A 22,324-nucleotide genomic window follows, 5' to 3' on the forward strand; every position below is an offset into this window, starting at 1 on the left:
CAGAACTCCAAACAAACAACCTGCAAAGGCAGCTGCTGAACACCGTCGCAGCAGGAGTTTTATCACAATAGTTTCTCAAACCTGGAATGCTAATTTGAGATAAAGACAAAACTCTGTAAACACATTACCTTGGAAACAAGCCCTTGGCAAAAGCCTTTTTTTTCTCCCCCCTCTGCTGCAATGCTGATGTTAATTTTCCACCGCTGCCTACAGGATTAGAAGTCATCAAAACGCGAGGAAGAGTTGTGAAACAGCGCTCACTGTTTTGAATCCAATTTCAACGTCTCATTTTTGAGCAGAGAGAAAATAATCAGCCTTTAGATTCCCATTTTGACTTGTTACAGTGCAATCTAATGAAAACATTAAAGATCTTTATGCTGTTAAGGAAATACAGGACAAACTGGCAGTGTTTCCAGTACCGTAGCAGGTATAAACCTTTCTATAAGCTCCCTGTGTTTCACTTTCTCCCTCCCCTGTTGATTCCCCATAACTCACTCACTACTTGTCCTCACTCCCTCCATCCATCTTTCCCTTTAACCTGTCCTCCCAAACCCTGTCACCTTAGCCACACTCATTTTCCTGTTTCTCTTCAATTTTCTCGCCCAAGTTTTACGGCCCTTTTCTCGCTCTTTCCCGTCCCTGCATCATCACCTCCCTCTCTCCTCCTCTGCCTCCATCCTTCTGTCTGTCTCTCGCTCGCTCGCTCGCTCTCCCTCTCTGACCCAGAGGGCCATGTTTCGCTGAAATCCAATCCTCTCTCTTTTTTAAACCTGCTGTTCCATTTCACTCCCATTTTGTCACACTGCAGTGCACACACAATACCCGCTCCTCCCTAATTTCAACTCTCCTCTCCGTCTCCTCACACACACACACAGATGTGATCACACTTTCATACACTGACATTAACAGACATTTGCGCAAAGGCATGAGAAAAATTGAAAAAGTGAGTGGGGGAGGGGGGAATCTTAATTAAGCCATCAATCAAGCTTGATGCTTATGATTGGATTCATACACAAGCGCCCATACACACCTTCCAAATCGCACGCCCACACTTGCAGCTCAGCGGCCATCCATCACAGCTTCACTGACTCCGTTCAACCTCAACTCAGAACCAATCACACAGAGGTTAGGGACTAACTTGTGCATGTGTGTGTATTTGCGTTACAGAAAGAGAACTGACACTGAAGTGCATCATGTCTGTAAAGCCCCTTTCAGCAGAGCTGTGGGAGAGGCAGAACACAGTGAACTGAGATCTGTACAGTTCACTGTCAAACAGTTCTGACTACTAATAGTATGTGACGGAGGGTCAGCGCCATTCTGAAACACCACGCACAAACACACACATCTCTTTTAGTACTTTAGCAATGTTATTCTATTGAAGGCAGGAAAGATGGTTTTTATTTTACCTTTATTTTGAATAAATACGTCCAAAAGTACAGCAGGGAATACAATGCCTATGCAAAAAACATTTTTTAATATGTAATAAACACAATTTTCTTGTGAGACTGGAAGTAGCAAGACTTACTGACAGTTTTAGTGTAGTAGTGTTTCTTGGGATCCAAATAATAATGCATGTATAGTTTATTAACAGTATCACCGCTGTTTGTCTTTTAGCTTTTTATTCAGTTTTAGTGTCGTAGCACAACCCGAGAAAGCATCAGTTATTCTTTGGTCCTGTTTTCCTTCACTCTGGTCCTTTCCCTTGTACTCTGTTATACAAATGATATGATATAAAGCAAATGTGTTTTAAAAGGTTTGGTCTATGAGCGTCACTGAAAAATTACCCTGACATATCAGAGTGCTAACAATCCATCTGGTTTATTTGTTGCCCTGGTCAGATACTGAGCACAGAAAATCCTTTTTCTCTCTGTGACTCTCGCCACAACCAGATCCCGTCCTCTTACTGCTGTTTGAGAAAAAGAGCAGCTCCACACTGTATCCACTGGTTGGGGTTCGCTCCACAGGGCAGAGAGATGTGCGTGACCACCTTCACCCTCTCAGAGCTGGTATAGAGAGGCAGACAGATACTCTCCTCTGCTGCAGTGCAGGCAGCAACAGAGTTCTAGGATGAAGTAGAAATTTAGTGTATGAGCGTAAGTATGCACAAATACTGTATAGTCACAGAGTTTCATGCTAAATGATTAAAAATTGACATATCTCACAAACGTGATAACAAATAAATGACAACTTTCTGCCACTGCAATGTAACTGATTAGATAAAACATATAAAACTTCAGTCATTGGTCAGTGAAGACCTGACAAACTCTGGTCACTAGGGAAAATGTGAATTCCTAGACCAGTTGGCGAGTGGTTGCTGGAACTTGCTGGCTGCCTCTAGGTTAAATCAGTCGCAAAGAGAGATCAAAGCAATCGCATTTCAGTGTAGCCTCTTTGCAACCAATCTCACAGCAACTACTCGCCAACCAGTCGAAAGGTCTCAAGACCAGCCTGTAGAGCCCAGTCAACCTCTTAAGTCTGACATCATTAGCCATTTCTTAGCCCAGCAAAGAAGGAGGATGAGGATTAACTTTTTTCCCCTCAATAAACGTTCATGTGCGGGTCCCCGATAGGCAGAGACAAATGCAATCACATGGTAAGAAGAAGACGCCAAAAACTGACCCAACTTCAGCAAGAGAAGACCTGAGACGATCCATCTACAACATGAGTTTAGACATTAATATGCTGCTGCATGGTTTGGATGACTCGCTATGAACAATTCTTAAACCTAAGCTTGACGTCCACACTGAAATTTTAGTCAGAGCGATTCTTTTCTGGAGCACTCATATATTTGGTGTCCGGCAAACCAAGAGTCTGTGGGCTGTAGTTACGTGGAAGGGTTTTAAAAACTGACCATAAAGACATGTTGCACATGAATAGTGCTAATAAAAAGCCAGAGAGGCCGACGATGACCACTAATTCTTTTTAGGGACTGACAGAAGATTTTTAAGACCAATACTAATATTCGGTCTTTTACAAATATGGCAAACAGTCAAATGTTATTTATTTCATATGTTATTTATGAATTGTTACTAAAATAATTAACAATCCAAGTTAAAAATAAACATGTCTCAATGTCAACACTGAAGCTGTATAGCGCCCTCTGTTGGACAAACTATGCAACATCAACACTGAAAAATGTTCTAACGCAGTTGAAAGACGATCCTCTCGTCTCTTCATTACTTTTTAAATTAGTATTTATCAGCTGTTACATGTTAGCAAATATCAGCCATATCAGTCAGATATTTGGCTGGGCTCTACCTGTGTGACTGAAGCCTAAACAGCAAAAAACTCCCATCTGCACAAATCCCCAGAGCGTCCTCCAGACTTTGTGTAATTTTGATAAAAATTCATATTTCCACCATAACGCAACATCCAAGGTCAAAGAACAAGTACTTCATTAACAGAGTAGTCAACTGACATGAGAGCACCTGGCAACTGTTTAAAAAATGATCTAGTCATTTGTGTCACTTTTCAAACAAAATTGCAAACAATTGCTGCCAAAACCCTAAAATGTAAACAAAAAGAATTCTGTTTTATACAATTTATTAGCTTAAACTGTACATGTTTGGGTTTTGAAAGACGACGTTGCTGTGGGCTTTGGAAATCTTGAACAAAACATTTAAGATGATTACTGTCAGGTGCTGCACAGTGTGGTTCTCTCTTTTAAGAACACATGCATACCTGTGGAACCCAGGCCATGTAGCACGTAGGGACAGCTGACACGCTGGGAGAATCATGCTGGTTCTCACAAAGATGGACACCATCAAAACTGCAACCCTCCAACTGGAGACCTCCAATCTACAAAGAAAATGCAAATGATAAGATGAACAAGAGAAACAGACACGCGAAAATGGAACAACGGGAAAACAGCTACTCTGTGACTTAAACGCTGAACACTGGTGGGAGCCCTTCCCAGATTAACTAGCATGCTACATACTACATGAAAGAGACATCAAGTGAAGTCAGTCTAGTGACTCAGGGATTTTCCACAGTAGGACAGACAATAAAGGGAACTCTGGCGTCAAATCAGACACACACATACAAGTACTATATCACCATAATCTGGGAAAGAAAAACCCAGAGAGTGAGAGCAAGACACAAATCCAGAAAATGTTTTTACATATTGTGTGTGTGTGTGTGTTTGTGTGTGTGTGTGAGAGAGAGCTCATTGCTTCACAACAATTATATCCTTTCACTTTCTCTGTCAGACGTCTGAGTGTTTTCCCCTTCCCTCCCTGCAGCTGCAGCCTCTTTGTCAGCACCAACACCCTTTCCTTCTCTCTTTGTGTATTTTAACTAAGCGCATGTCAAACTGTGCCAATTTTTATTGGCATGAGAGTAATAGAAGTATTGTCTCAAAGTATTATATTAAAGACAGTCATATCACCCTTAAATCAGAGCATAAAATGAATAACTGATGACTGAGAGGAGTGCTGCACAGTTCTGTTTGGTCAGAAAGGACTAGAATTACACAATATATCCAAAACGCACCAGAGACCTGAGCTGGCTGCTGTCAGCAGCGGCCTTGTCCCTAATAAAGGCTTTATTCACACCAGGGGGATCTTTGCACATTTCCAAAAGTGCAGTTTGGGTTAGCTGAGTGATCCCCATGTCCCAAAATCAGGCATAATTCTGGGTAACGTACCCTTCTTAAAGAGTTGAGTTCTGGCACAATGGCTAATTCTTTGCTTTTCTTTTACCCCCAGTCTCTCCTTTTTCTTCAGTCTTGTAACTCCTGCCTCCTTACCTGCATCTGTATCTATTCTTGCTGTCTTCTCCTCCAATAATTATCACTCAGCCAGTGTACCTTGGTTATAGCAATTGTATTCTTCTGTAGATGGAGGTGAGGATCTGATGTTTGCATGCATGAGCAGTAGATGACTGGCTTTACCTTTACTTGTAGTTTTGCTTGTGCAATTGAACTCCTCCATGACGAAACAAACACCAAACTATCCATAGAACAGGACATGGTCCTTAAAAAAAGCAAAATGAATATATGTATTTTTAACATTGATATATACACTTATTCAATCCCCTATGAAGGTGTCCAGTGTGTGTGTGTGTGTGTGTGTGTGTGTGTGTGTGTGTGTGTGTGTGTGTGTGTGTGTGTGTGTGTGTTACCTGGCAGTTTCCTGTCTCAAAGCATTAAGAAAGGTATCAGGGTGAAATAGCTCAGATAGATCTAGGATGTCTGACAGGAGTGCCTGTCTATTTGCACGTTCCACCCAACTCTGTATGAAAAGAAAGACAGAGAAACAGAAACAGAGAGATGTGTAGACGCAAAGATTAATGACCCAAATACTTTGCAAATTACAAATAAAGACTCAAAGCTAACACATAATGCAGGCATAAAATCTGTAACACAAAGGCGTCACACAGTTTTATGTCACATGGAAATACGACACAGATTTGAATTCTAAAAAACTTGTTTACGTTACATGCTTGTGCTTCTCATAAAATAAAACATACAGTTAGATCCATGTGCTTTTGGGGTTTTTTTTGTGTGTGTACCAGAGCTTATTCTAGTTTCAGTTAAATAATGACTATGGGCTTAAAGTGTAGCACAGGTTTAATTGGAGGGGTTGAACAAAAAAACCAAACACAAACAAAAAGTGCATGAACCACAGTAGGTGTCTTTATAAACAGAGGCTCAGATGTAATTGGATACATAATTATAAAGCTGTTTTATGGCCAAGTGTGGGCTACATTTTTTCATAAATTAGGTAGGTCAGATGTCCGGATATAAGCTGAAGAGTGGAAGCTGTTTGGGTTAATCCAAAATATGCTGTCAAAGGAGCACTCACTGCAGGAGGAACAGGCCGTCCTCAGGCTACATACACTAAACAAATCCAACAGAGAGGTAGCAGGGACTTTAGGAGTGGTCAAATCAAGAATTGAGTGCATTTGGGACACACCGGTGAGCACCGCAACATAAAAAGGTTTAGACATCCACTGAAGATAACAGTGCCAGATGACCACAGGGTCCTTTCCTATGAAAAAAACCCTTTAGAACATTCAGCCGAGTGGAAGGACAGTCTCCAGGAGGGGACATATCATTATCCAGGTCTACCATAAAGAGAAGCATATTCATTACAAGATGCAAACCAGTCACCAGCCTCAAAACAGAAAGAACATATTAGACTTTTCCATAAACACAGCGTAGGACTTTGTTCATTTAAAAACTGCATTGTATATTTGTTTGGGTCATCTTTCTCTAAAATTAAAGCTTGTTGTGATGATCTGAAACAGGTGAATGTGACAAATATGAAAAAAATTAAAAAAACGAAAGAAAACGAAGAAATCAGGAAGGGGGCAAATAGTTGCAATCCATCAGGTTTTGAGAAGTAAATTAGCGGAATATTCTGCAGAGTTAATCACCTGGTCTGAGTCGATCAACAACAACTGAATGGAGCAGCAGTAATGGCCAAAAACATACACACACACAGCAGGAAAACCATTATTTGGGGAGGGCCACGAGTGCCACACTTCAGGGGATCATTTAAAGAAAAGGATTTTTACAAAGTATTTATTAATATGTTGATTTGTCCAATTACATATTGAACCTCTAAAAACACCAAACTGTTCAGAAAAACATTTCAGCTAATATTTTCATTCAAACCTTTAAATAAAAGGTGAAAGGTTGAGATTCAAACTCATATTCATCATGTAACTGTAACTTGACCACATTTTGGTGAACAGCTAAAATAATAAATAATGTCACAGTCCAAAAACACATGGACCCAGCATGTATCTTTCAGTGGAATGGTTCCTAAATTGGACAGAGTAATTTTTGTCTCAGTTATTGTGTATTTGTAAAGTGAAGCCAAAGGGTTACAAAGGAGAGAATAAAATGCACAGCCTAATGTGGCTAATAGACCATTTAATGCCTCACCTTTTTATCACCGCATCAACAAGCTGATAAAACTGGAACACCAATTATGCACTAATGGGAACATAATACACATACAGACGCACGCCCACAAACCTCGCAAAGCCCAACGCCATTTTATGAGCGCGTGGACAGGGTTAGTGGTGTACATTTACTGAAGCACTATTCTGAGGTACAGTTTTAATGTACTTGATTAAGGTATTTCTATGTAATGCCATTTCTATTTCTATCCTTCTCTTTTAAGTAATGAGTATGTGTTTCAGCACTTTGTAAGAGAGTAATTAAATACAAAACAAGGTGCAGTGCTGCTTTTCCCAAAGTATATCTGTACAAGGTCTGCGCATGAGACCAAAAACCATGCAGAATATTTTCTACAGCAATTTCTTAACTGTATTTATAATCAAGTATTAAGATTTGCCACCCCAACTTTAAAAATAATCCTGGAAACACTCCCAGATTCTTGGGTTTTGTGCAAAAACAGTAAAATAAAATAAATGCTTAACCCAGACAAACAGTGATGTTAAACATAATTCTTTGTGTAACTCTGCACAGATGGACTTGGAGCTTTGTTAGCCCCGTCCAATATGTTGATGCAGTCTGCTATATTCAGCAACATCTGCTTTGATTAGATGTCGGCCATCTATTGTGTCACAACAAAAAGGGATAAAAAAAATTATTAAATTGTGTGGCAAGCAAAAATACTTTATTACTGGTAAATGTTGCAGAGCACAACTGATTTCACTGTGCTTTTAAACTTTATAAATACAAAAGATTATTTAAGCCCGATTGGCTTCAGCTCTAAGATTTAATGTCAACTGAAGAAAAATGCTGACAAATGGAGGCAGAATGAGCAAACATTTTATCTGTCCAATAGAGATCCAATCTCTTTTATTAATAGATTCACTTTTACCACAGAATCAGTCTGCACTGGCTTTAGAGATAAACTGAGATGAGCTTTATGTCAAGAAGAAATGTGCATAAATCCTAGCTTCACATACACACAAGTACACACTTGCAACCGGGCGCATGTGGGCACACATAATCAAAGCGAGGCATGCACCAAGAAAGATTTGGGTGCATTAATAATAAAGCGAACCGAGTTGTGCTGATGTTGCTCATGCTATTTGTGCGTATATACTGTATGTGTGCAAGCATTTGAGTGCTGTCAAGGTCGTCCTGTTCGTCTGGGTGCACTGCTGTGCTGTTGGCTTTTTATTCTTCAGCAGCTCCACACAGCTGCAGCTCTGGAAGAGTCCGCCTTTATTGCGCTGATTAGCTAATAGAATACAGACATGCTGCAAACAGAGATATCACTCAGTGCTGATGGGCAGAAACAGACAGTTAAGGACAGCGCAGCCTCTAGACAGACACATACTAAGACAGATGGAGTGTAGGTAGACAGGGAGGCTAGAAGACAGGGCAAAAAAAAGAGAAAAAACAAAAATCGAGTATCAGGCAGACATACACGCAAACAGATGGGTAGACAGGCAGGCCAGCAGACAGACAGAGGCAGGGAGGCTCGCCCACGCAGATAATGAAATGCATCCACACAGAAATAATTTCTGAACGTGAGGGTGTATGTGTGCATTCTAGTCTGCCAGAACATATTGAAGTACAGTCAGACACAGTTGAGCGGAGATAGAGAGGAATTTCCGCCAGAACCCTTATTTCCTGGCACCAACCTAAGGCTGACACTTCCCAGAACCTCCTGCTTTTATAGAATAATCCCCTTTTATTTATGTACCCCTATTGAAAACAACAAGAAATTTTCTGGCAGCGTTTTAATAAACACATTGCCTAGACCACCCTGTATGTCATAACGTAAAGTACCGCAAATTCAGCTTAAAGGCCTCTTGTTGTTTTGAGATCCGTTTATAAAAAGTGGAATTCCACTTCATATTTTATGATCTCTGAAATGCGAGGTTCTCTTTAAATCCTTTGGAATTAAAATTTTTAGAAAAGAAATCTGTTAATATTCATCACTGCTGAATGACAAAGCTCTGGGTAGGATAAATGCATGATGAATTTAAATGGATCCCTCAAAGGCTGATTAGAAAACTCTTATACTTCTTAAGTCTCCTTCCGTTGAGAGCAGCACTACAGAGGATTCTCAAGGCCATCTCAATTTTTAACTCAGGCCATCAGAAAATACCATGTGTTGTTGAGGACAAAGGTGCTCTTATAGTAGTGGGCTCTTGTGAATTTCAGCCCGTGAAGAAATAATTAAAACTAAATGATAACAACTGTTACACACTAAGGTGCAAAGCCTTTTTCTTTTGCTTCTATGGAGCCACAATTTCTTTTCATTTTTCAAAGTGATCTCAAGCAATAGTTTCTTCACATTTTTTTGAAGGTCTTTCAGTGTTTTTCTTTGGGCATTGGCTGCTTTTACGCTCAGTTTCACTCCAGTCCTTGTGCCTGACCATTTTCAGGGAAATGTTACTTTTTGGTTGTCAAGCCACTTAAATACTGACCTATTATTCATTCATGTGTAGAAAATGACACCTAACATTAAGAGATAAACCTGTGCAAAGAACCAACACATTATTTACAAAAGTGGAAAAGACAACACATATATTTGCACGAACAAGGTGATTCCAAAAGAACAATTAGCCAAAAACGTGCCATATCTCGGAACGGTGTATAGAGTTTCGTTAAAAAGCCTGAGCGAACTGGGTAAGTAGAGTACAGGACTGTCACAGTCCTCTATTTCATCTGACCCTTCAGTTGATCCATCTACTGAAGCCTCATCAGAATTGCTCTCTGTGGAAGGGTAGCTATCAAGGAGCCATTCTTGAGGAAGGGAAACAGGGAGAAAATGCTTAGGTATGCTAAATTACTGGACTGAAAATCAGTGCCAATAGGTCTTTTGGAGTAATGGATCCAAATTAGAAATTTGGACAACAGTGAGTGTATATAGCCATTTATAATACATGATTGAAGCTCTGACATGTGGCTGTATTTCAGCCAGTGGGGTTTGGGATCTTGCCAAAATTTTATGTAATTATCAACACTGCAAAGTACTATCAGATAATGAACCACCATGCAATACTATCTGGAAAGCGTCTGATTGGCAACAGTTTAAATTTTCAAGCATGATAATGATCCCAAACACACTGCCAGTGTAGTAAAAACATACCTGGAGAGTAGAAACACACAGTAGAACACTATCAGTGATGGACTGGCATTCCCAGAATACCGACTTGAACATTATTGAAGCAGTGTGGAATCATCTTTATAGAGAAGAGAACAAAAGGAAGCCAACATCCAAAGAAGAGCTTTGAATATCCTTCAAGAAGCCTGGAGACCTATTCCAGAAGACTACTTAAAGAAATTACAAGAAAGCCTGCCTAAAGGTGTTCAGGCTGTGTTACAGAATAAAGGTGGCCATAACAAATACTGAGCTTTGTGCCAACTCTTTTTTTTTGCCTTATGTACTGATTTTCCATATATTTCGGCACCCATTTCCCATTGTAGCATTAAGCCTCAAAACATTTGCACTTTTCCATCCATCCATTCTCTTCCTTTTATCCTTTTCAGGGTTGTGGGGGTGCTGGAGGCTATTCCAGCTGTCTTAGGGCGAGAGGCAGGGTACATCTAGTACAGGTCGTCAGTCTGTCACAGGGTTAACATATAGACACACACAACTATTCGCACTCACATTCACACGGGGCAATTTAGGGTTTTCAATTATACTAACTCCATGTCTTTGGACTGTGGGAGGAAACCAGAGTATCTGGAGAGAACCCACGCACGAAGAATGCACTATATTTGTCATGTATTGCATAGCATGTTAATAGATGTTTGTCTGCTTTTTATAAATATTCTTTTTGTGACTGTGGTGAAAAGCAGGTTCCTAAAGAAAGACAGCAGATTATGTCTTTTTGCTATACCATCCATCACGTGTTACCTGTATGGCGAGGGCCCGTGTTACGACTGCTCTGAGGTACTGCATTGGCTCCTCTGGTCCCTCCCATTTATTCTGCCATGTTAAAGGACACTGAGACAAGAGGAAACAAGCACAGAGAATAAAGGTCAATGCAAGCAATAATAAAAGCAAAAATCACAAAAATGAGTATAAGCAAAAGAGTGATGTAAACCATGTTTTTTAAAAAACAAAACAAACAAAAACAAAACAGGGGTACTCTGCAGGTTTACTCTGCCACTATGTGAACCTGCCTCTATGTCCTTCTCCTAACCATGCTGGCAGCCAAGCCACAGTTAATCTGCAGGAGGACTGCAGCAACATCAGCCCCTGTCGAGTTGCCTTGACACGATTCAAAATACAAATTTAACAATATGTGTAAGTCACTGAAGGGCACGCTGCGCCCAGCTACATCCTCACTGTGGTCCAGCTAAAATGCAATCTATATTTAAGTTTCTGTGATGTCACTGGTGACATCCTCAATTTCTGTCATGACATGCAAAAACAGTTACAGCTGGGTGATACTGAGATAAATCTCAGGCACTATTTTATATATTGTAAAAATACTGAATATATTTGTGACTTGTTACAATGCTAACTTAAACTTTACAAGTGAAAAATACTCTTGTGTTCATAAACAGTACTGTCTGTCTGTCTCCTGATGTAAGTAACTGTTGCAGATCCACAGACAGTCTTGTCTGTGCAGCAATATCTGTAATGTCTTAATTTGGAAGTCACAGACAAATGTAAAATGTTTGCAGGGTTGGGAAAGGAAAGCTTTCTCAAGAGAAGAATGTTAACTCCTGAACACGTTAGGCCGTGTATGTTACCGTTAAACAGAGATCAAAGATTTGACTCACACACACATGCACAAACATGCACAGCAGGAGGCTGAGAATTGAGAATTTGGTGGTATTTAGGCATGAAAGCCATAATGGAAATAAAAGAGACTTTGCATGTCTCTCAGCTGCAAGTCAACCATTCACTCACTCACTCTCCTGCTGCGGGGATGGGTGTGTGTATGTATGTGTGTGTGTTGCACTGAAGTGTCTTAGGAGGAAAAACGTGCTGGTTTAAGTTAAGTCACTGCCATTTGTGGGGTACAAATAAGTGTAAAATGCTGTTTTAATTATTATTTTTTAACAAGATAAGGGTGGCAGAAAACAGAGACACAAACCAAATGTATACAGGAGTGCAATCAATATACACCGATCAGACATAACATCATAACCACCTACCTAATATTGTATTGGCACCCCTTTTACTCAATTGAATCCTGGATGCTCAATTGATTGAAATCTGGGGAATTCAGAGGCCAAGTCTGCACCTCATACTTGTTGTTGTTGTGCTCTTCAAACCATTCCTGATCCATTTTTGCTTTGTGGCATGCCACATTATCCTGCTGAAAGAGGCCACAGCCATCAGGGATTACCTGATATGTTAATGAAAGTGTGTACAAGGTCTGCAACAATGCTTAGGTAGGTGGCAGGAGCCAAGATTTCCTACCAGAACATTGCCCAAAGCAGCAAACTGCCTCTGCTGGCTTTCCTTTTTTCTGCATCCTGGTGCCTCCTCCCCAAGCGAGCAGTGAACACACACCCGGGTCATGCACATGATATGCATCAGACCAGGCCAACTTCTTCCGTTTCTCCATGGTCTAGTTCTGATACTTATGTGCCATTGCTGGGGCTTTCAGCAGTGGATATGGGTCAGCATAAGCACCCCGACTGATATATCCCGCCCACTAACAGGTGCCATAATGAAGAGAAAATCTGTCTTAATCACGTCAGCTGTAAGTGGTCTTAATGTCATGCCTGATCGATGTACAGTGGGGCAAAAAAGTATTTAGTCAGCCACCGATTGTGCAAGTTCCCCCACTTAAAATGATGACAGAGGTCAGTAATTTGCACCAGAGGTACACTTCAACTGTGAGAGACAGAATGTGAAAAAAAAATCCATGAATTCACATGGTAGGATTTGTAAAGAATTTATTCGTAAATTAGGGTGGAAAATAAGTATTTGGTCACATCAAACAAGGAAAATCTCTGGCTCTCACAGACCTGTAACGTCTTCTGTAAGAAGCTTTTCTGTCCCCCACTCGTTACCTGTATGAATGGCACCTGTTTGAACTCATCATCTGTATAAAAGACACCTGTCCACAGCCTCAAACAGTCAGACTCCAAACTCCGCCATGGCCAAGACCAAAGAGCTTTCGAAGGACACCAGGAAAAGTATTGTAGACCTGCACCAGACTGGGAAGAGTGAATCTACAATAGGCAAGCAGCTTGGTGTGAAAAAAATCAACTGTGGGAGCAATCATCAGAAAATGGAAGACATACAAGACCACTGATAATCTCCCTCGATCTGGGGCTCCACGCAAGATCTCATCCCGTGGGGTCAAAATGATCATGAGAACGGTGAGCAAAGATCCCAGAACCACACGGGGGGACCTGGTGAATGACCTGCAGAGAGCTGGGACCAAAGTAACAAAGGTCACCATCAGTAACACACTACAACGGCAGGGAATCAAATCCCGCAGTGCCAGACGTGTTCCGCTGCTGAAGCCAGTGCATGTCCAGGCCCGTCTGAAGTTTGCCAGAGAGCACATGGATGATGCAGCAGAGGATTGGGAGAATGTCATGTGGTCAGATGAAACCAAAGTAGAACTTTTTGGTATAAACTCAACTCGTCGTGTTTGGAGGAAGAAGAATACTGAGTTGCATCCCAAGAACACCATACCTACTGTGAAGCATGGGGGTGGAAACATCATGCTATGGGGCTGTTTTTCTGCCAAGGGGACAGGACGACTGATCCGTGTTAAGGACAGAATGAATGGGGCCATGTATCGTGAGATTTTGAGCCAAAACCTCCTTCCATCAGTGAGAACTTTGAAGATGAAACGAGGCTGGGTCTTCCAACATGACAATGATCCAAAACACACCGCCCGGGCAACAACGGAGTGGCTCCGTAAGAAGCATTTGAAAGTCCTGGAGTGGCCTAGCCAGTCTCCAGACCTCAACCCCATAGAAAATCTGTGGCGGGAGTTGAAAGTCCGTGTTGCTCGGCGACAGCCCCAAAACATCACTGCTCTCGAGAAGATCTGCATGGAGGAATGGGCCAAAATACCAGCTACTGTGTGTGCAAACCTGGTAAAGACCTATAGTAAACGTTTGACCTCTGTTATTGCCAACAAAGGTTATGTTACAAAGTATTGAGTTGTATTTTTGTTATTGACCAAATACTTATTTTCCACCCTGATTTACGAATAAATTCTTTACAAATCCTACCATGTGGATTCATGGATATTTTTTTCACATTCTGTCTCTCACAGTTGAAGTGTACCTCTGGTGCAAATTACTGACCTCTGTCATCATTTTAAGTGGGGGAACTTGCACAATCGGTGGCTGACTAAATACTTTTTTGCCCCACTGTATGTGTTGATAATATGTTGAATAACTACTTTTTGGTTACAAACCCAAGCTACTATGATGATTATTAGTATTGGCCTGCGAATTACTACAAGTGGTACTGAAAATCTAACTGATACCAGAGATTACTTCACCTTTAATCAAAAAGCCATTTCCTCATCGGTCACCATGTCCTGATAATCATGCTCTTTCTACCAAATGAAGGTAGGGGTAACACTTTTTCTGTCTTGCAGCACTGCTTATGACTCTCATACAACCCAAGCCCCCCATCAGAAAGTAGGTAGTTTGGGTTCTTTCCAATCATGTAATTATTTTTTTACTGCACAGCTGAGAGAAAGGGCAGCAGAGCTGATCCCCTCAGAACTGTGTCTGCTACACTTTTACATTATCACAACCATAAATGGAGCATTTTTCAAATGCATAAATCGCATCATCAGCTCATTCTAACCTTCTCTGATTTAAATGGGGTTAATTAGTAACAGTCGGTTATAATAGAAGCCCAAATGCAAAATGGCATTAATCCATGTGATCTGCTCATTGTATGCAACAGTATTTCCTGTAAAGACTCCAATCTAATTCATATTCTGTTTTGTTATAAAAGACACTAAATGCTCACTTAACTGTGTATCTGTTGTATGTAATTAGGATTTTTTCCAGTAATATTTAAAAAATTTAATGTGTAATACAAATTCAAGGCCTTACCTTAAGAAGCACCCGCTTTTATTTTACCAGCGCTATATCTGATCTCATATTTTAATTTTCTGCTTGTGTAAAAATGCTTCTGTTTGGTTCAATTTTCAGTGACATTTGTAGTAGTAGTAGTGCCCAGTCGCAACATAAGAACTTTAACAAAAAGAAAAGAAAAACAAACAAACAACCCCCCCCCCCCAAAACAGTGATTTTCTCAGCACCAAACCTGGCCACAGTGAGACAGAAAAACTCCTCAGTCAGGCACATGGAGGACAGCCAACTGCCTTGAACTTTTGGTGTGAGGGAAGAATATCATTGTCTGTTTAGTTTGCCCCCCTGGAAACCTTGGCTTTATATAGTCATAAATAACTGAAGCTGTACATACGTAATTACTTACTGCTTGGACAGTGATAAAGTTTCTTTAAAATACTGAGGTTTAAAATAATGTTAGAACCAAATATTATAGTCACGTACTGTAGCATTGCAGGGAGAATCGCATTTAGGCCAATTCACTCAGGGGCTTCTTGTCAGTGATGTAAAAATACTGCCAGCTAGGGTCACAGAAGTCATCAGGTGTTTGTTAAAAAATTTAGCTGCCAGTAAATTCGATGTATGCCGAGAATTTTGTGTTTCTGCAAAATGTGCAGCAGGAAACATAACAGCTGCTGCTGCTTTTTCTATGGTTCAACAACCTTTTTATACTCTAGGCAATATCTTTTTTGGCAAAACTCTGATTTAATTGTCAAGCAATGCTCCCTCTCTGGGAGAAGCTTCACATCAGAGAGCTTCAAACAATATTGTGGGTCAAAATTAACGATCTTTTTTTAATATAAAAAAAAGAAAAAAAGCTATGATAAAAAGTTATGACACTGAAAAAATTCTCCTGATCTATACAGCTAACAAAATGCATTTCTGTCTGTAACAAAAAGGTAAAACACAGTATCTTGATTATGCATATTACAGAAATTAAATCTTTAGACAGGCCATAAAGGAAAAGGCTCAGAATAGGCTGAACAGAACTCTTATAAAACTTGTGTAAAAACTGTGATTGCATCTGTTTCATATACAGCACTGAGGAGTTACATAGGTCAGTTAAAATGGACGACAAGGTATGATCTTTTAGGAAAACAATGTAAATAATGTTAAAGGTTAAACACTTAAAAGTGGAAATCAGACTTTAAAAAAAAAGTTTTTATTTAGACCATAGTGTGCTAAAAGCTGATGGACAGTGTTTTGGGGTTTTTTGTGATACCGAATTATAATTGAGATATAAATTAGATGTATATTAGAGATATAATTATAAATTATAAAACAAATGGCTTTGTTTTATTTTATACATTTGTACAGTTCCCATTGATAACTGACTTAATTGTAATTACATATATTTTTAAACCACTAACATATTTTATTATTTTGAAATTCGGAATAGATTTTAAATATCAGAACATGATAAAAAGTCCAGTCTTTAGTAGGTCTTATAAGGTACACATAACCTGAGATGAACTACAAAGCATTACACATTACACAGTGACATTTATTAAAACAAACAAACTACCCAAAATGTAGAAGACGTGTGGAAAACGAAGTAGACCCTTCTTGTTTCAATAGCAATTAAGAGGGTCAGTACCAGCAAGGTGGTAATAAACCAATGCATAGTGGTCATCAGCAAGTACGAACACTAGGGATGGGTACCGGTGTCCGGTGCCATGATGGCACCAGTTCTGACATAAACGGTAGTAACCAGACCGAAAAGCAGCGCACATTTCGGTGCTTTATTTCGGTGCTTTTTTTTTCCTGAGCTGTGATACACTTCTAGCCAATCATTTTACGTTTCCGAGGATAGTAGGCGGGCCCAGGTACGTACGTTCTTTTAGAGCAGAGCTACAGATTAAAAATGTCCAAGGCGAAGCGGTCAAAAGTCTGGTTGTACTTCACAGCAAAATATGCAAACTCAGCAGCCTGCAACAAGTGCTTTAAGCTGATACTGTGATACTGTCAAAGGAGGTAACACCTCAAATCCGATGAAACACCTGGCGACGCATAGCGTTTTTTTTAAAAGCCCAGAAATGCACCGTATGATAGCTTGCTGCGAGACCTCACACCGAGCACATCTACTGCGGGTGGGTTGCCTGTTATGCAACATCCCCCAAAAACACGAAGAGGAGAGTCCTGGCCCCTAGCCCTGCCAGTGTAGCAGAAATGATGACGGACGATGATGATGGCAGCAGCACCCATTCTTCTCTGCGTGAGTAGCTTAATGTTGTTCGTGTGTAATTTACGTTGAGTAGGCTAACCATGTTATTAAATTAATGCATGTAAGGTGAACTAGCAAACATCATCATAGCTACATGCGGCTGTCTTCTTGTTTGATGGCAGATACTCCCTTCACCCTGGCCAAAAAGGCTAAAATGACCAAAGAAAAAGTGGAAAACAGTTAAACATGAGAGGTTTTGAACAAAGTTTGTGTTTTTCCATTGTTTAAGCACTGCTTCCAGCCAAGAGTGATACTGTATATGCCCCATAGCTGCAGAAAAGGCTAACATTGTTATCTTTTTACAAAAAACAGCTGAACATGAGAGGTTTTTGGACCAATTTTGTGTTCTCCATTCTTTAAGCACCGGTTTAAGCACTGTTTGAGCACCGGCACCGTTTCAAAAGTACCGGTTTGGCACCGGTATCGGATAAAACCTAAACGATACCCATCCCTAACGAACACCTCTATAAAAGCAAAGGTTGTGGCAGTTTGCTGGTCTGGAGCATGTTAAAAGAAGCTTTTGTTGTTGCCCATCAATCTAGGAAGAGTTATAAGGCAATTCAAAAGATTTTAAAGTCTATTTATTGATAAAGATTATTCACAAGTGGAAAACATTCAAAATTGCTGCCAATCTTCCCATCAGTGAACATCTCAGCAACTTCCCCCAAAAATCACACCGTGCAATGCTCAGAGAAACTGCAAAAGGGTTGGATCATAGATTCTATAGGTTTCAGAATATTATCTGTTGTTCTTTGAATAAATGAGACCAAAGTCGAGATGTTTGGCCATAATTTTGTTTGGAGAAAATCATACACAGTATATCGGCACAAACACTAACTGTCAAGAATGGTGACAGAAGGGCGATAATTTTGGCTTGTTCTGAAGCCACAGGACCTGTGCATATTGAAGTCATTGAGTTGACAGTCAAATCCTTTGTATTGTTGTATTGCTGTTGTTTATCTGAAGTTGCATTTTCCTAATTTGCCTGGTAAGAACCACATGATTTTTTATTATGTCCTGATAATATAAAAACCTTAGAATAGACAGAGGGTGCACTTTACTTTTACCATAACTGCATATTAAAAGAAAAAGCTAGCAAGATAGAGAAAATGTAAGGAAATCAAAGATTGGAAAATGTGACAGATAAAGACTGGAGCTGGTCGAGAGGGCAACGGAGATACGACTAAAAAAACCTGCTGATTAATACAAAAAGAGAGAGAAGGCAAGCAGCGAAACAGGAATTATGCCCAAGGCTTCTCTCTGGAGATTACACACAGAAGGAGTGAAAGGTTGGATGTGTCTCTTCTTTTCTACCTCATAATATCCCCTTTGTCCCCAACTCAGCCTGAGGACATACAAGGATACATATTGTGTTTGCTACATGTCTACATGTCAGCTCTGTATACTGTGTATGGGCCTGTCCCTGTGGCCTTCATTTCACCACAGAATAAAAAGAATTGCAGTCCCCCTCTAAAACAATATGGTAAAAAGAAAGCTTTACTTTACATTGTCACTGTCACTGAAGACAGAGCTAACTGTGTATTTTATGGTAAGAGTTAGAAACCTTCAGCAGCATTGTAGAAAGATTTAAGATAAATGTGAGTTAAAAGATGCATTGCATACAGCATTTGGGACTCTGTGTGCATTTGTAATACTATCAGGGTAAGGCCTTCCATTTTATTTTCAATTGTATTCCACATTTATTGCACTAAGCCCCATTTAATAAATCATCATGAGAAACATTAAAAAAACTCTAGATAACACATGTACTCAAAAGCATAAAATAGCACATAGAGTGTTAGGGTTGAGTTTCTCTGTCTTTTGCCTGTCTTACCTCTTGATTTAGTAGGGCAGTGGCCAGTTTCTGGACTTCTGGAGTTAACAGTTGAGTCCCTCGGATGACCTTGCTCAGTGCGGCCAGAGACTGGTGTATACTCTGTGATGACACTTACAGTTTACATACAGTACATACTGTGCAAAAAAATACAATCATTAAAGTCATCAAACTCATTAAAGATATATGCTGTACACTCAAGCCCCAAAATACCATGACATTCATTCACATGATCCTGACCACAACTGTATGTTTCATAATGAGGCAAATGGCTATTGGATGCAGGTAGTGATCAAGCCTGCTTCCACTGATTGCCTTGGTTCATTTAACCCCCCCAACAAACAGATAACTGTGAGTGTCTAGAAATGAATAAAACTATTCCATGAGATAAGTAACATACTTAAACAATCAATGAAGGGAAATTAGCTTATGCATCTCCATGGCTTTTAATCTTAATCAGTTTTTTCAGAAGAAACAAAGCAAGCTTTATTTACATACAAGTCTCAGTCTTTTACTCCATGTTGAATTAAACACGGTGGGTACCACTACCTAACCCCCCCCCCCCAAAAAAAAGTATTCGGATACTGTAATTATGTGGTAGCCCATTTTGAATGTAGCTATCATTTCTAATGTTTTTACCCACCTGGACCAAGCGGATGGCATTGAACTGTTCCAGAGAAATGAATGAAAGGACTGGTGATTTCTGACTCTCTGTAGGTGGGTCCACCTTCTGGTGGATTAGTGTAGAGCCCTGATAGATGAGAGACATGAGAGAAACTATGAGAGAGCTATAGCTATTTGAGTCTACTTGTTCCAATACAGAAATGATCACTGTACATCAATGTGAAGTTGTTCAACGTGATCACCTTCATCCTATGAAAAAAATATTTCTTTCTGACGAGTGCTCTCTTTCAAGATTACAATGCTCTCATCTGTAGTTAACTGTATATAAATTGCACTGACGTGAAATGACAGTGCTCTGTACCACAATCATCGAAACAGAATGAGGGGATGGTTCCACCCAGTAGAGTTCATAAGACTTTCTGAGGGGCTTTTAATGTGTTCTAGTTCAGTGTATGGAACTTAATGTTGATTTCTCATTTCATTTGCAACATGTATTGTCTACATAATACTCAGAGTAAGATGTATGTTCACTTTAGGAACTCCTGCTACATTAGCATGCTATCTTTCCCCCCTTATACAGTACAATGGTAAAATATTATCTATGGATTTCCATATGGATCATTGTATATATGCATATACTAAATTCCTACAGTAACATCATATTACTAAACAGAATTTATTTTCTTGCTCCACACAGTGCAAACACAGGGGTGGAGGTTGAGCACTTGTTTACATTAGATAAACACTTTGTGTTCTGTATACAAAGTATACCATACAGTATACAAATAGGTTACAAAAAATATACAAATAAAAAATAGAAAAGCTTGGATTTTGTTGTAATCTATTAGAACCATCACACTCTATACCTGGATTCTATTTCGCTTTCCTTGCAACAACTCAGTTAGAGAAAGAGGCAAAAAAAGAGAGGAAGAGAAGGATAGCAGGACCAAGGGATGAAGACAGACAATGAAGAAAAAAGCTGGTTGGACGGGATTCAGATTGACTAGAGCTAAGCTATTGTTTCCATTTAAAAATGTAACTAAAAAGCCAAATAAACAGTCTCTGCTGTATCATGCTCTGCCCATGTCTTTCCAGACTACATAATGATTTGCCAAAAATAAATGTGTCTGTACATTTCCACACACACACACCTCTCACATATTTTCCACAAACCATAAAGGTTTGCACACACAACCAATGCACACGTGCAAGTACGTGCATTTAAATGGCACACTGGGAAGTTCAGATCCACTGAGGGTCAAACAACAAGGTTGGTTGATGACAAAGGGATAGTTAATTGAAAGCAGCCAGAGGTTGATTGTGATCTATGGAAAGCTTGCTGGTGACATAATGGCAACAATTAACACAGTTAACCATTTTCCTTTCAGTAAGTACAAAACAACTCCATCTACAAGAGACTGAAAGAGCAAGAAGAGAGACAGAAAGAGAGGAGACATAAGTGTAAATGAGAGAGGAGACAGTAAGCATGTGTGCTTGACAGCATGAGAGGCAGAGAGAGGAGACTGATACACGGTGACTAAATTGTTAAAGGTGGAGGCAGATGTCCTTTTAATTTGAAAACGTGCCAGTCTCCAAGCAACTGCACACAGCAGTACTTCTTGGCCAAGCAAGCCACTGTGTGTGACAGCCTTTGACAGCACTAGTAATATCCGATTACTTCCCACAACTTTTAATTAGGTGTCACGACCCTTGTTGTCTGTTGGTTTTGTTAAGTCCCTTTGTGTTCCTAGTTTTTCCATTACCCCCCTGCCTTCTGTATTCCCTGTCCCCTGTCTTCATGTTTAATGTTAGTCTTCATGCTTCAGTTATTTTAATTGTCTTTGTGGTAATGCTGTTTTACTTGGAAGGTTAGTTGTCTCACCGTGGCTTTACTTCCTGCTTTTGGGTCTTTCCCTCTGCTGTGACCCTCATGTTGACCTGTTTTGATTGTATTCAAATGTGAACAATCTGCCCTGTCTGTGCATATAGCCTTGCCTCTCCCCTTCTCCATTTACTTCCTGTATATCTACGTATTGTTCTTTTTTGTTGCCAACTGGACTGTGTGTTTCTCCAATTTTTGATCATTCAATAGTTTTCCTTTTTTTATTTAATTTGCCTCAGAGTCATGCACTTTGGACCTCCACCCATTTCTGATATTACAACTAGTTGTTGTTGATGTGCAGTGACAGTAGAAATGCTGCAGTATTAGTACGGTTTGACTTTTTAAAGTTAACTAAATCAAGGCAAATGAAGTCCTTTAAAAGCTACAGATGCAGCTTTCCAATTTGGTTTGCAGGAAAAGGGCAACAAAAAGTAATGGGTCAATAAAAAGTCAATATGAAATGGTAAAGACAGCTAACCTGGTTGAGTTTCTTCCATAAGTTCAGGATAGGTGACAGTCCATTTGACCAGAGCTCCCTGTCAAACTTTGAACCTGTTGCGACTGAGTGACTCAGGATGCGCAGTTGAGAAATTACCTGTAAACAATTAAAACACAAAGAGTCAGTGGTATGCTGCATGTGCTCCTGTAAGAATAAACGGCCTATTTTTTTTAAAACACCACCCATATAATTTGAAGTAGGCACATGCATTTTGACTCCCATATGTAAAACCCAAAACACTGTTTCAGGCCCTGTAATGTTGAAAAAAAGAAGAAGAAAAGAGAACCATAAACACGCCT

At 39.9% G+C, this 22,324-nt stretch overlaps 1 protein-coding gene across 7 annotated transcripts in view; it reads right to left on the minus strand.

Moving 5' to 3' along the window:
* Positions 1–1,391: 1,391 nt before the first annotated feature.
* The window catches only part of dync2h1 (dynein cytoplasmic 2 heavy chain 1), a 123,265-nt gene continuing 102,332 nt past the window's right edge, over positions 1,392–22,324 (minus strand). For 6 of the 7 annotated variants that reach the window (XM_026193718.1, XM_026193721.1, XM_026193722.1 and 3 more), the window contains 8 exons: positions 22,005–22,121; positions 19,664–19,771; positions 19,021–19,122; positions 10,800–10,889; positions 5,122–5,231; positions 4,892–4,973; positions 3,682–3,798; positions 1,392–2,062 (listed from right to left, as the gene is read on the minus strand). In XM_026193718.1, coding sequence (XP_026049503.1) covers positions 1,901–2,062; positions 3,682–3,798; positions 4,892–4,973; positions 5,122–5,231; positions 10,800–10,889; positions 19,021–19,122; positions 19,664–19,771; positions 22,005–22,121 — 888 coding nt within the window. In that variant the 3' untranslated portion in view covers positions 1,392–1,900. Of the gene's footprint in view, positions 2,063–3,681; positions 3,799–4,747; positions 4,974–5,121; positions 5,232–10,799; positions 10,890–19,020; positions 19,123–19,663; positions 19,772–22,004; positions 22,122–22,324 lie in introns of those variants that run through there. The other variant, XM_026193723.1, reaches the window with a different exon arrangement.

This window comes from Astatotilapia calliptera, chromosome 14, assembly GCF_900246225.1.
Source record: "Astatotilapia calliptera chromosome 14, fAstCal1.2, whole genome shotgun sequence".
Taxonomy (NCBI): Eukaryota; Metazoa; Chordata; class Actinopteri; order Cichliformes; family Cichlidae; genus Astatotilapia; species Astatotilapia calliptera.